General features: G+C 36.8%; 1 protein-coding gene across 15 annotated transcripts in view; it reads right to left on the bottom strand.

The window, feature by feature from the left end:
- The window catches only part of CDK14 (cyclin dependent kinase 14), a 405,136-nt gene that overhangs the window by 310,624 nt on the left and 81,096 nt on the right, over positions 1 to 13,416 (bottom strand). For all 15 annotated transcript variants that reach the window (XM_088161472.1, XM_088161466.1, XM_088161458.1 and 12 more), the window contains 2 exons: positions 12,202 to 12,447; positions 1,419 to 1,513 (listed from right to left, as the gene is read on the bottom strand). In XM_088161472.1, coding sequence (XP_088017598.1) covers positions 1,419 to 1,513; positions 12,202 to 12,447 — 341 coding nt within the window. The remainder of the gene's footprint in view (positions 1 to 1,418; positions 1,514 to 12,201; positions 12,448 to 13,416) is intronic.

Here is a 13,416-nt window from a genome sequence, read left to right as displayed (position 1 = left end):
CACTCTTAATGCAATAGCTTCAGGGAAGGGTTTTGCTTTGCTTTTAAATTTCAGTCTGTTCCACTGACTGACAGGACATCCAGTGACTGTTGCCTGTTCAGTCTTACTGAAAGCCGAGACATATGGACTGACTGTCATCAGATACTCACTGTGATTTTACTAAAGGATTTTAGTAATTAGGCACAAGCTGAAATCTATACTGCTTTCTCATATTACATAGACCCCAATAAAAAGCTTACACATGTATAATGTCTGGAACTTATGGTAATGCATAACTGAGCCATTAACAACACAACATAATAGCATTTCCTTGAAGAAAGCTGCCAGTGAAAGACAATACCTGCAGTGGAATGGCAGAAGTGTGAATATTTCTTCTACATTTGGAACATGTTTTTATTCCTATCAGCTGTCATTCTGCTTGTCAATACCTAAGCAAGCTATTGAGAGATGAGGGAACCCTCATTCTGATTTATTACAAATATTCAGTGAAAAAAGATAATTTTCAGTACCTAACCAAGTTAACGACCCTGGAAAAGGTTAGGACATACTTTCTGCTTTTCATACTTTTCAGTAGTTTTTTTTTTTTTGCCATGACCATCATTGTATTCTCTGCTGGAATGGCATTATTGTCTCAGGTATCATTGACTAACCAACGTTTTAAAATAAAGATATCACATGTACCAAATCCCTCTTTCAGAACCAATTTGTTATTATTGGGAATCTAATTATGGAAACTTCATTAAATATGTCAAATGGCACAAGAAATTCTGCTTCACAATGGGTAACTCTGAACAGAAGCACTGGCTGAAGAAGTATATTTTAAGTGTGTTTACTGAGTTAATTTATGCAATATAAAAGCACTTAGGGCATCTGGGGATAAAAAAGCTGCAATAAATAACATTAAAGTGGTTAAAAAATATGTGACATGCACAAAGTAGATTATTTTGAGGTAGAGTAGTTACAACAATTGTAAATAAACTCTTGTAAACAAACTAAACCTAGAGTAGTCCAAAATTCTCTTCATTCCCTTCATGTTGTTTTATTAGTGTTTTTTAATGATAAACAAAAATGAACAACTTATCACATATATTCAGCATTGCTCTCAGACCATCATAAAACTCTACTTGACAGCACATTTTGCCTTTACCCCTAGAAATTAATTTGGTATGGATACCAAGAAAGTAGTACAACAATAAAGTGCAAAAAAACCATCAGATTAACAAGAACCTCATCTTGTTCTGGTGTGAAGGCAAGAGGCCACCTGTGCAATATGGTCCCAGCCTCTTTCATTAGAGCATGTGGCAGGCAGTAGCCCTTTGATTCACAGGGATCTGTGTACATGTTCAGCAACATTAGCTGATACTTTCTGCTTATCTTCATTTACATACAAAATTAAATGAAAAGAAAATACCACTTACTTGCTTTTTCCTTTGTAAACTGTAGCATAGGACCCTTCCCCTAGTTTTTCCAGTTTTTCATATGAGTCTGCTTTTCCAAACTTAGGGCTTGTAGGCTAAACAAAACAAAAAAGAAGACCTTTCAGCATTGCACCCATAACATTAACTGCTTTGATTCAGCCTTAGAGACCAAATATCATTATCAAGGCTCACAGACATGCCTGTTTTCAGTAAACAACAACAAAAAAGTAATTAATAGGGGGAAAGAAATTAATATTTATTCAATAAACCAGATAGTAGTTGCTAATATCAACCATACACTTACATCACTGGATCTATCAGAAGGATTTTGTTCTCAATCAAAGAGACAGTTCTATTTTTCACATATATCACTTCATAGAGAGAAAACACCATTAACAACTAAAGCATCTTATCTATGTTTAGAGATCTAAACAACAGCCTTACTCTGCCCTATAAAATCAGATTAATAAAGCTATTTAGTCATTTTTTTTCTTTCTTATTTTTTTAGACTAAAGCCCGTCCAAGAACATCGCTCTAAGTAGTCAATGTCCCATTAAATCAATCATTGTTCAGAGAGTGGTCAAAATGCTACAAGAAAGCATCTTTAATGATGTCATCTTCTGAATTATGATTACAGTCCTCAGATGTGGATATAATCACATCATACTTTAATGTACATTTTACATCATTCATAAAAGTCCTGTATCCTTAATATTTGCAGTCTAAGTGAAGAGTCTAAAACTGAACCAAGCTAAGGAATGATTCTTGCTCAAAGGGCCAGATAGCTCAGCTGGCCTTTGTGACAGACTGATACTCACCCCCCCCCTTTTATACAGCCCTAACAGAGAACAAATCAACTTGCAAAAAAAGAAATACACTTGACATTAAAACTTTCCACTCTGAAATTCAGAGAAAATGTTTGACTTTTTTGAAGTGCATCCTATTTTCCCACATTTCTCCATTTTCTAGTTGCCTGGGAGGAAAGGGAATTTTATTTTTTCTCCAAGACCAGATGGACACTGTAAAAAACTGACCTGCAGCTGGCCTCAGCATTACCTACATATCTTTTAGACAGACATCCTTCCTGTCCTAAACCAACCAAAAGATCATAGAGAAAGCTTGGAGGGTCAGCACTAATACTCAAATCACACACAGTGACTTTGACAGTTCTCTTGTTAACACTACAGAGAAGAGCAGACAAGCAAGCCTGGCGTGGTTAAGGTTGAGCTGTGATGGGATGAGCTGTGTGCAGCTGTGCACATGGTACCTTCACATTCAGGATCCTATGTCTAATTTACAAAGAGTACTCATGTATCCATTTTTTGAAAGGAAACTAACATTACAGTACAGGGCACATACGTGTGTAAATTCTTGCTAAGCCATGGTTGAAAGTTTTAAATCAACTGACCCTAAAAATTGCTTATATTTAAATAGGCAGGGGCATCTCAGGTAAGCTGACTTGATGCCTCATACTTGCCCACCACACCCAATTAACCATTAGCCAGAAAATGCAAATGTTCTCTTTACTCAACTATTCTTCATTTGCCCTATGCAAAAATTCTAGCACTTTGGCAACTATACACCTTTTTCTGATGTCAACATTCCAGCTTTCTATTCAATGACATAAGGACATACATAGGTATGTTTGCAAAATTGAGCCATTTCACCTCTCTCCAGTAGAAACAACAACCTATTATTTTGCTATCCAATTCCTAAGTATTAGCAGACTTACTAATTTGTCATAATGAAACTCTCAGATCTTTTTCCTGCTACATTATTTGGAACACTTCATTATAGATAAGGCAGTAATATTCTTGGCTTCCAATCTGTGCTTAAAAAGGCATTCTATCTTGTTAAAAACAAATTTTAGGATTTTTATTTTTAATCACAGTTTTATTATAGATGTCACTAATAGAGGTGACTAAAATACTTATACAAGCAGCCTTCTCATTTAGCTATCCAATTATGGACTAACACAAAAACATTTAAAAACTTCAGAAAAAAAGTGGTTAGATGTTTAAATGTATTGCATATAACGAAGAGGGAGCACAAAGTATTCCCCAAATTGCAGGCTGCAATGAGCACACAGTGAGTAGCTTTGTCTGGAGTAGAAATGCTGCCCTAGTTAACAGTGAATAGTTCACTGTTAGCTCCCTCACAGTGAGACAGAGAAAGGACAGCATGTATACATGTGTTTCACATCCATTCTTATTTTCACACTGAGATTTACTTTTATTCTCTACCTCTGGAAACCATAATCTAAAGGTCACAACAACTTGTAAAGCCCTAAGATCTTGATAGGAAACAGGATGCCTTTAGTCCATTACCACACAGTAAATCATCAACAATAATTATTCCTACAACCTCAAGCTCGTTTCTCCTCCGTTCAGCTGCCAGAAGCACAGACTGAAAGTCATGACTTTTGACTCATTCTGCTGCATCCTCACCAAGAACAGGCAAAGCTCTAAAAGCTGGTGTTGGCTGGGCTGGGAGGACAGTTCACTCCAGAGCCCTGTGCCCTGGGCTCAGCTCTGTAGCAGCAAGGATGACCTGGCACCCCCCCTTGTCCAGTGCCTGCTCACTCTGGGTACGAGCCCAGAAAGAGCCCAAACCCCACACCTGAGCCAGCTCAAGTGCAGCAAAGCCCAGGCTGGCACCTTCCCTTCCCAGCTTACAGCACCCCTGCAGTGGAGCCCAGCTCTGCTCCAACGGCACCGTCACACGGGACTGCCCAGCTTCTCCACTGTGACATCCTGTTGGATCCCAGAAACCTGGAGTTTTTGAGCTTTCTGTGCTTTCTGGCACTGACCCCTGGAGAACACTGCCTTTGACCTGAAACCTTGGAGAAGGCTTCCAAATTTGAGTAATAAAGTCATGGGTGTGTAGTTAAAATAGAAGTGTGTGATTTCACATGGCGAAGGGTTTTGAATTTGGGGTTTTTATAATATAGTGATAGGTATGGGACAAGATGGAGGATTTTGGGTGGTGTCTCCTTTCTGTGCTCTTCTTCCCTCTTCTTCATGGTTTCAGGTAGTAGTTTCTGGTTGAGCAGTTAGTGCCGCCACTGTGAGTCACAGGAGTTTGGTTATTGGGTCAAAAGTATAAATAATATAGGTGTTAATTCTCTATTGGGCTGCTTAGCTTTAAGAGACTTTGTAACTAGCTAGGTTCACCTCCATTTTGCTCACTTCTAGCTGGTAGCTGGAAGTGTTGCTGAACTCTCTGTACTTTAGATAAGATTTAATAAACAACCAAGCCCGAACATGAGAAAATTCATCTCCTTCGTGTTTTTAATCCTGCCTCTGAGTGAAGACAAAAGAAACTACAAACAAGCCACTAATTAAGTGGTGCAAATACCACTGTTACAACATCTCCCTTTGTGAAAATGGATGTTGGTTTTCCTTGCATCTGTAATCTTATAAGGCTTACAATTTTTGAAGGCATGTGGTGGAGAAAAGCATTTCGTGGGATTTTATAAAAAAGATTTAAATAAATTCTAAGGCAAAAGAATATATATAATAATATAAATAATTTGCATGATACTTCTTAATGAAATGCCAAAACACTCATCATACTGTAATTACTTTAGACAATGAAGGGACAGCTTTACCATATCCCCAACATTTTCTCCATTTTTAAAAAATGAAATACTAATTTAAACTTCTAATTACAAATTGCCTATACAAAAATTAAGAAGTTCCGACACTTCTTATATTTCTTTTTATTTCTGGATTATAAAGGAGGTGAAGACAGACAGAAAGAATGCAAAAATGCATAACTCTTCAAAACTTAAGTTTTAAGTGTAAAGGAATCTACATCAAGGAATCTAAATAATTTTAAATTCCATATAACTGCTGAAAACTATAACTATTTCAGCCTACTTTCCTTTATTATCACAGTCCTCCATTCATATGGGCATTTTCTCAGCTTCATAGATATAAATATCATTACTCGGATTTCAAATAAATAAAACAAAAAATATTATTTGTTCCAGCAAGGTTGGTAGCTTTTTTATTAAATACTAATATTAAAATCAAATCTAGAAAATCCATTTTTAAGTACAATTTCTTCTTCCAAAGTATTTTATTCCTTCTGGCCAAATACCTAGGAATATATATACACAGAGATTTGTGTTTGTTAAATCACAGGAGTCCCTTACTCTGCCTGGGATGTGGTTGACTGAAATACACATAGTGAGTGAGACATATCCAGAGCACATCAGTGCTTGCATCAGCCACTGCCAGACTTCACAAGCAGCAGACTCACAGGAAATTCCCCTGTATTTTACTAACTGGTGCAATCCCCCAATTTGACCCAGACAATATTTCTCAATGGAAAACAGTACTGGTTTTAGCTGAACACATGTATTTTGGTGAGTTTTTTCAAAGCTTCTTTTTGAAGATCTAACCTTACAATACTTCTACAGCTATTATTTTTCCATTTCTCTTGCTCCTTCTTACTGCTTTTAAACCCTCTAAAACACCAACAGAGAATCATAGAATTATTTATGCTTGAAAAGGCTTTAAAGATTACAAAGTCCAACTCTAATCCTAACACTGCCAAGCCCACCACGTATGTCCCCAAGCACCACATCTATACACACCTTTTTAATATATCCAGGGATTGTGACACAACCACTTCCTTGGAAAGCCTTTTCCAGTGCTTGAAAACCCTTCTACATACTAAACATCACTGGGACCACTTAGGCTTAAAGAAGTCTGTTGCTCCATGTTAGAGCTCCTCATTTGCTACAAAAAAATCCCCAATTTACAAAACCCCAACACCTAGATGCAGATGTGACCAAGATGGAACTACATAACAGCAAAAAGTTAAATAGAATTAAATAAAATTAAACAACCAGGCAGCAAGAAATTGATACAACTGGAAAACTCACTTCAAAGTGAACTTTCATGCTCTGGAGAAGCTTTTCAAAGAACTCAAATGGGAAAGCTAAATTAATTACTGAGACAAAAGAGAGTAAAGGTCCTTATGGCTCTGAAGATCATAGTCCCAAGTCACTGTGAAAGTCAGCACAGGTTGTGGTAGATCATGTTATCCCCCAGAGGACATTGGCAACTGGAGCACAGAACAATGCAGATCTTTCCCTTCAGGAAACTCACTGGAAATTTTGCTTGCTTGCCTTCATGTTTCACTTTCCTTGAAAATAGTTTTCAATAGGTAGCTTTCTTATTATCGGCCAACATTTTTCCCAGTGCTAGATTAGTTTAAGAGCACCACTGAGCACAGAAGTGAGCATTTTTAGCAGCATGGCTTGCAGTAACCAAGATTAGATATTTTTTCCCCTCTGGTGAAGGAAATCCAGATCATAGTAACAAGGATAGAAAGAATATGCCAAAATGTTGAGTACAGAAATAGAAGAAGCTAGTATTTCAAACTGACGTGAGAGTTTTCAAAATAAAAAAGAAAAAAAAAAAAAGAAATGAGAAGAAACTGTCTTTTCTGACCAGGTTGTTTCAAATGGCCGTTTCACTGATACAGCCTGTAAGAGAAATAAGAGGCTTAATCCAAGGTCTTGCAGTATGAATCCTTGCACTACATCACCACCTGAACACTTCTCTTTCTGAGAATTTTTCAACATCTATGTAATAAAGAGGTTTTAATGGAAAATTACACTGAAAATCACCTGATTATTCCTATAGAAGATGTGTGGGTTATGTTCTCATGCATTTTTCATAACTGCAGAACAGCTTGTGAATGTCACACTTAACTGTCACACTCGCGAGTCTAAGTTTTAAATAGATCCTTTTTTTTTAAACAGGAGGATATTAAACTTCAATATAAAACTATCATTAAGAGAAAAATACAATTTTCACAGTATCTCTGTAAATTAAAGAAAATCAGAAGTGAGTATCTGCTTTTTTATACCTCAAAATAAATAAACTGACTGTTAGAGAAACCTCAAAGTAAAACACAGGCCAAGAAGCTCAACTGAGATTAAATCACAAGAATTAAAGATAATAATTACTTTTTAACCATTTTGTCTTTTTCACAAGAGTAAATCTTCTGTCACAAAACCATATGCAGTTTTCACACTAATTAAAGGTTGTATGCAACTTATAATAATAAGCCAGTTTGACCATATCTTGAAACTTGAACTGTTTTCTAGGGCAATGTTCAAGGGGTACAAAGATGTTCAAGCATTCAAAGTAAGCCTCAGTCTCAGTTCTCCCACTCTGTGATCCCATTCTGTTCTTGCATCTTCCTAACTCTTTAACACACAGCCAGAAATTAAGAGCAACCTGGGCAGAAGCGACCATAGAGCTCTCAGTGAAGGGTGCAGTTTTTAAAGCTGTTCATTTATTCTCCAGGCTATTAGAACACAGGAGCTGGCTCAACTCTCACATTCTATCTGCCTTTTTATCTAGAGAGTATCCTTTAGGTTAATGATTATTAACACTTCCTTCGGGCTAATAAAGAAAACTCCATTCTCTACAAGGAACTCTGAAATTATCTTACCTCCATAAAACGTATCAGCTAGGAAGGGTGCAGTTACCCTAGTAATTAACAGTTCCTACCTGCTCCTAACAGTTCCTTACTGGAGAATGTTGCATATACTGAAGAGGAGGGAGGCAAGAATGCCACAGCAAGTGTTATTTGGGCAGACAGAAATGATGCCTAACTTTTGGAAAAAATCCAGACATTACTGTCTATTTTAAAGCTAGATTTCTTGCACAATTAATTTTCAATGCACTAACAGGATTAGTAGAATCATTATAGGATTCATGCTTTTTGGCTTGTACTTTTGGGAGGAAAGTTGCACGTATCAGGACTGAAAATTAATAAAAGATACAGAAACAGAAGAAGGGCTGCTCTCCCAAAAAGAGTGCAAACTCAGTGCAGTAAAGCATTGCTTATCCAATTATTTTTATTTGAATGTTTGGAGTTTTTACATTTATCTGAGTTAGCAGAATGTTAGTGTTTTGCTTGATTTTGTTTCTAAAAAGTAGCTGACAGGTAGGAACAGATACCTGGGCATGACATTTAAATTCACCACCAGGGAACTCAAGCTACTCAAGGAGAACAAACTGATGTGTATTACTACATAACTAAATCTTGAGCAGATGGCTACTTTATACAGCTTGCAATATTCTACTTACATATGGTGCCAAAGTACTGTTTTAGTGTATAAAATGTGTACTCTGAATACACCAAAACTTTACCTTGCACTGGAGAGTTTGATCATGTGTCTAAAGAACAGGGATCTCAAATAAAATTTTCAGATGACTGGAGTCAAGCCATCTTTTAAAACCAACTGTTTGGGGAAGAGTGGCACCTGTTTGCTTTTCAGTTGTGATTTTTAAATTTTGTCTAGTTTATTATGTAGTATTTCCTATTCTTCATCTAAGGAGAAAAGAAAAGCATTTTCTTGCCTTGGTAGACAAAGGACTCAGTGTGAGATTTTTAGGAAGATATAGACAGAGAGGGATGGATAAGTATGCACAACTATAGCTATATGTATTTATATATATATATATAGTGTTGGGATGAATCAGAGAAAAGGTTTGTCAAGCCAAATTCCCTTCTAACAGTGGCTGATAGGTAGGCAAACACCTACTTCACTATCTCCAAGTTTTCCCAAGTTTTCCACTACGCTGATGTGATAAAGGAATAATTCTGTTCTTCTGGAAAATTCATCCCATAATAACATACAATTTCAATCAGCATAAGCAGTTCAGAAATCACTGTCTATGATGTTTTCTCATGTTCAAAACAAGGGTAGAAGGTGGAAAGATTCTAAGTGTAAAAATTAAGCCTGTCGTACAAGAACAACACAGAGTGCTAAATTCTGTCTGTACACTACTGCACTAATTAACTTCACAGGAATTGTACCGGGTCGCAATGAGGTGCGACATTAACTGCAGAAAAATACTTCATGTTCAAAAGCAAGAGATTTATTTTCCAAGTGACAGTCTGTGGGCAGGATCATGGAGCTCCAGCTTCCCCAAACCTCTGTTTGTGTTTCATCTTTCTCATCACAATGTGCAGCACATTTCAAAGGTAAGGACAACACAAAATGGGCAACGTACCACCTGCAGAGTATTTTGTGATCTTTACCAAACACTGAAACTGATACCTGTCAGAGAGGTGAAAAAGCTGCTGAAATTAATCAAAGCAGAAACTAACACTCCCGGGCATTACAAACAAGGTCTTTTAGGTCACATCTTGAAAAATGTTATTTTTTTGAGACAAATAAAGGACTTTTACCTGAGCATTAGCAGTGAGTGATATGAAGACTGCAAGCCTCACCCAGGTACCTCCTGTAAGGCATCATTTCCACACCTAATGGCTACAGAGGACTTCAAATGATGAAAGCAAAAGACTAAATGGAAGCCTATCACTAATTCTGTTCCTCTACTAATCAAGCATAGAAAGTGCAAATTGAAGGTAGCATCTCTCTATCAGAATATCTTAAAATAAAACTTACAGAAAGCAGAGACTGAAACATAACTCCACAGCTGTAGCCCTTATGACCCAGAGGGCACAGCATGTTCAAGAACATTTACAGAAACTGAAATGCTTGTTCAGACTGGTATAACCTGTACAAGAGGAGAATTTCCAGAGAACCAAGTACAAAAGGAAGGGAGAATATGCAGCTGACATGGAAGAAAAAGATGTAATGGTCAGAAGAGCAAGTAGCAAGGGCATGTACTAGACAACATCAGGGCTACAAAAAAAAAGATGAAACCCTAAACCCTTTGTTAAATCAAGTATAATTCAAAACCACGGAATGATACATTTCTGCAACTAACCACACGGGCATCACTCAATAAAATGTGCATCAGGGCATCTACTGCCTGAAGCCATGTATTCAGGTTCTGGGAATGGGAATAAAGCATCTTGATCTTGTCTCTGCCTTGGATGGCTGAACTCAGGTCTGCCAGGAAGGACCACGGGTGACCTGATCAGCAGGGGGTTAACATCACCTTTTGTTGTGAACTGCTCTTCCCTCTCCATTGGCATGAACACTTTCATCATTCCACATGTTCTTCCTTGTGAGGAAAAGTCAAAAATTACTAACAGTGCCTCCAAGCAGACAGAAGAACTGAGTTCACCAAAGAGAGCTATAAAAATCAAAGAGAATTATAGAAGTTGAGAAATAAGAATTATATTTCAAGAAATTCCTTTGCACCTCCTGTATTCAGCAAGTCTGTGTGAGTCACCGTGGACAAAGATTACCAAAAGCATATGTTTAGCTAGGGCTCTAACCAGCAGCATACTAGTAGAGGAAGCATTAATATAATTTATATAGGAAAATACTGGGATCATAGAAGATTGCATGGATGCAGTAGAGTGCCAGCCCTCTGGAAAAGAACAAGATGCCAAAAATACAGTTTCAAAAACATCTGCTTCAAAAATTCTGGAAGCAAAGCAACTGAAACCCTTCAGTGTTGACAGAAGAACGTCAAAAACATTAACAGAAATTAGTAACAGCTTCTAAGAGGAACAGCAGAGATTAGGACTGACTTAATACCACAAAATACTTAAGATTTACAAAAAAAAAGTCATTTAAATTAATAGTTTCGGTGCCAAAAAATAATCAGGCATCACAAACAAGTAAACATAGTGCAAATAGAGTCATCCATTCTTAATGATTGTAAAAGTTTTATGGTAAGAATTCCTTTTCACGGACTTAAATGGAATACACTAGAGACATCTTTGGCAGCAGCTATACAATGCCAAGTGATGATGAAAAAGGAAATTTGTTTTTGCTACAGATGGTTACATTTTAAAATGTAACCTTTTCTAAAAAGGACAGTCCCCGGGAGGTGTGACATCTTACCCGCTAAATTCACATGGGTTAAACACAGCTCACCTACAGAAAATTAAAATTAATCTCCTGCCATGTCTCATCAGAAGTTTGACAGGCTTCAGTCAAACTTCTGTAGGGAGGACAGAAGATGTCCAGAAGATAGAGCAAAACAAAGAAAAGAAAGAAAACAAAAAAGAAGAAGCAATCAACCTTTTACATTTTTTTGCATCAAGTAAGATTTTGAAGTGTTACATCCATTCTACTTAGATCTGTAGTTTTCAACTCAAAGGTCACATTATTATGGATTTTTCTTGCCAAAGCATAACAGAAATAGTTTTTCAATAATTTTGAAGGTCTTTTGGGGGAAATCTATTCTGGGCATTATTCATTAAAGACATGACATTTTATTCATCTAGTTTCTTTCAAAATACTTGAGAATAAAACTATTATGATGTGTTGCCAAACCCTTCTGTTATTTATCTCTCTTTCCTCTCTCTCACGGAGTTTCTAACAGGGAAATAAATGTTATTTTTACTACTTGATTTTAAAAAGAGAATTATCAAATGTAAACAAAATCTGCAAAATCTGATCTGTTTCTCTAAAACCAAAATCTAAAAATCAAAAAGGCAATTAATGTGGCTTCTTAAACTTTATGGGAAAGAATTTCTCTTCACAAATAAGCAACCCACTGCCAAATTTGCTGCATAAACATTATAGCAGCTGTAATGACATACCAGGATAAGGAGAGGAAAATGCTTAGAAATCCTGTAAGACACCCTAACTAACATCTGAAAGGAATTTCACAAATCATATTATTTTTCAACTTCTATTTTCTGATCTTATTTCATTAATAACGCTACAAATATATACGGAAAACACATTTAAGAGCAGCTATGATCTTTTTCTTTGTTGTTTCCAAGCAAACAATCCCTTCTTAAGCAAGAAAACATTTATCTGGTGCCTGTAATTCCACCATTTGGACATGCAGAGGTGTCAGGACTGTGCACTTACAGAGCTGGGGCTGGAGTGCCGCCTGACTTTGGGTGATTCCTTCCCTGCAGATGAAGTTTTGAAGTTAATGCAAGCGTTGTTCTCTGAATGAACCCTCTTCACTTGATTAGCTGGCTTCTCAAACGGATCGAAACTACTCTGTGTCCTCTGAACCCGAACTTTTTTATCCTCAGGAATTGTATCCAGAGGTTTGATCACTGAATCCATTCCCTGGCAGTTCCGTGTAGACATCTTTGTGACACATATCTGAAAAGAAAAAACATCATTTATTGACTCTAACAGGCTTAAAGTCGATATCATTCCATGCACCAGGCAGCATCAAAAAAGGCACTGAACTTCATAAGCATTCACTTTCTATTTCTATGTTAAAATTGAATAAAACACATGCATTTTACATAGGGGACACCCACATCACAATAATAACTATAAAAAGCCTATCTTTGTACAACGTACTAGAAGATCCTGGAAAAGGAAGGCAAAAGAGAAACATACATAAATTCATACATTTGTGTTTTCTTGTACAAAGTGTTCTTGGCAACAATGCCACTTCACTTCTCTCTCCAATCTAGCCACAGATATCCACAAGCAGTATTGATTTCCATTTGTTCAAAACTGGATGAGACTAAACTAAAATAAATGATGGCAGTTTGTGTGTGCACTGGCTGGTGCTGGCTTTCCAAAGATTCAATACTGGTATATTATTGTATTTTTAAATAATGCTTATATAGTGTTGTTATTATTATTATCACCATATGTCTCAGAAAATCAAATCAGTAAATCAATTCCCAGGCACTGAAACGTGAGACTGTAGCTTAATGGCACACTAAAGCACAGAAGTCCAATTCTTTGTTACTGTGAAGTACAACTCTGCCAAGCTCTAAAGACTGCCACTTGCTGCTTGAGCTATCCAAATGTGCTATGGATAGTGCAAAAGAACCAAATGAGCAGAACAGCACCTTTAGATACTCCAGCCATGTACGTTTCTGGTTTTAATTTCAATACATATGACTTTTTTTTAAATTACACTGTTGGTGAGGGGTTGTGTTTGAGGCTTCTGTTTTTACCCATAAGAGACCTGACTTTTACTTGGAAAGAAAATAGTTTCAGCTTTCTGACTACAGGGAAAAGTTCTGAAGTGTGAAGCAAGCAGACCCAAGTGCCTCCCTAAATTGTAAGGCACATCAAAGTGTCTCAAATAATCAAAGTACATCAAAT

Source organism: Sturnus vulgaris, chromosome 1, assembly GCF_052056855.1.
Source record: "Sturnus vulgaris isolate bStuVul1 chromosome 1, bStuVul1.hap1, whole genome shotgun sequence".
In the NCBI taxonomy this organism is placed as follows: domain Eukaryota; kingdom Metazoa; phylum Chordata; class Aves; order Passeriformes; family Sturnidae; genus Sturnus; species Sturnus vulgaris.
Note: the sequence above shows the minus strand (reverse complement) of the source record. Positions and strands in the feature narration are given on the sequence as shown.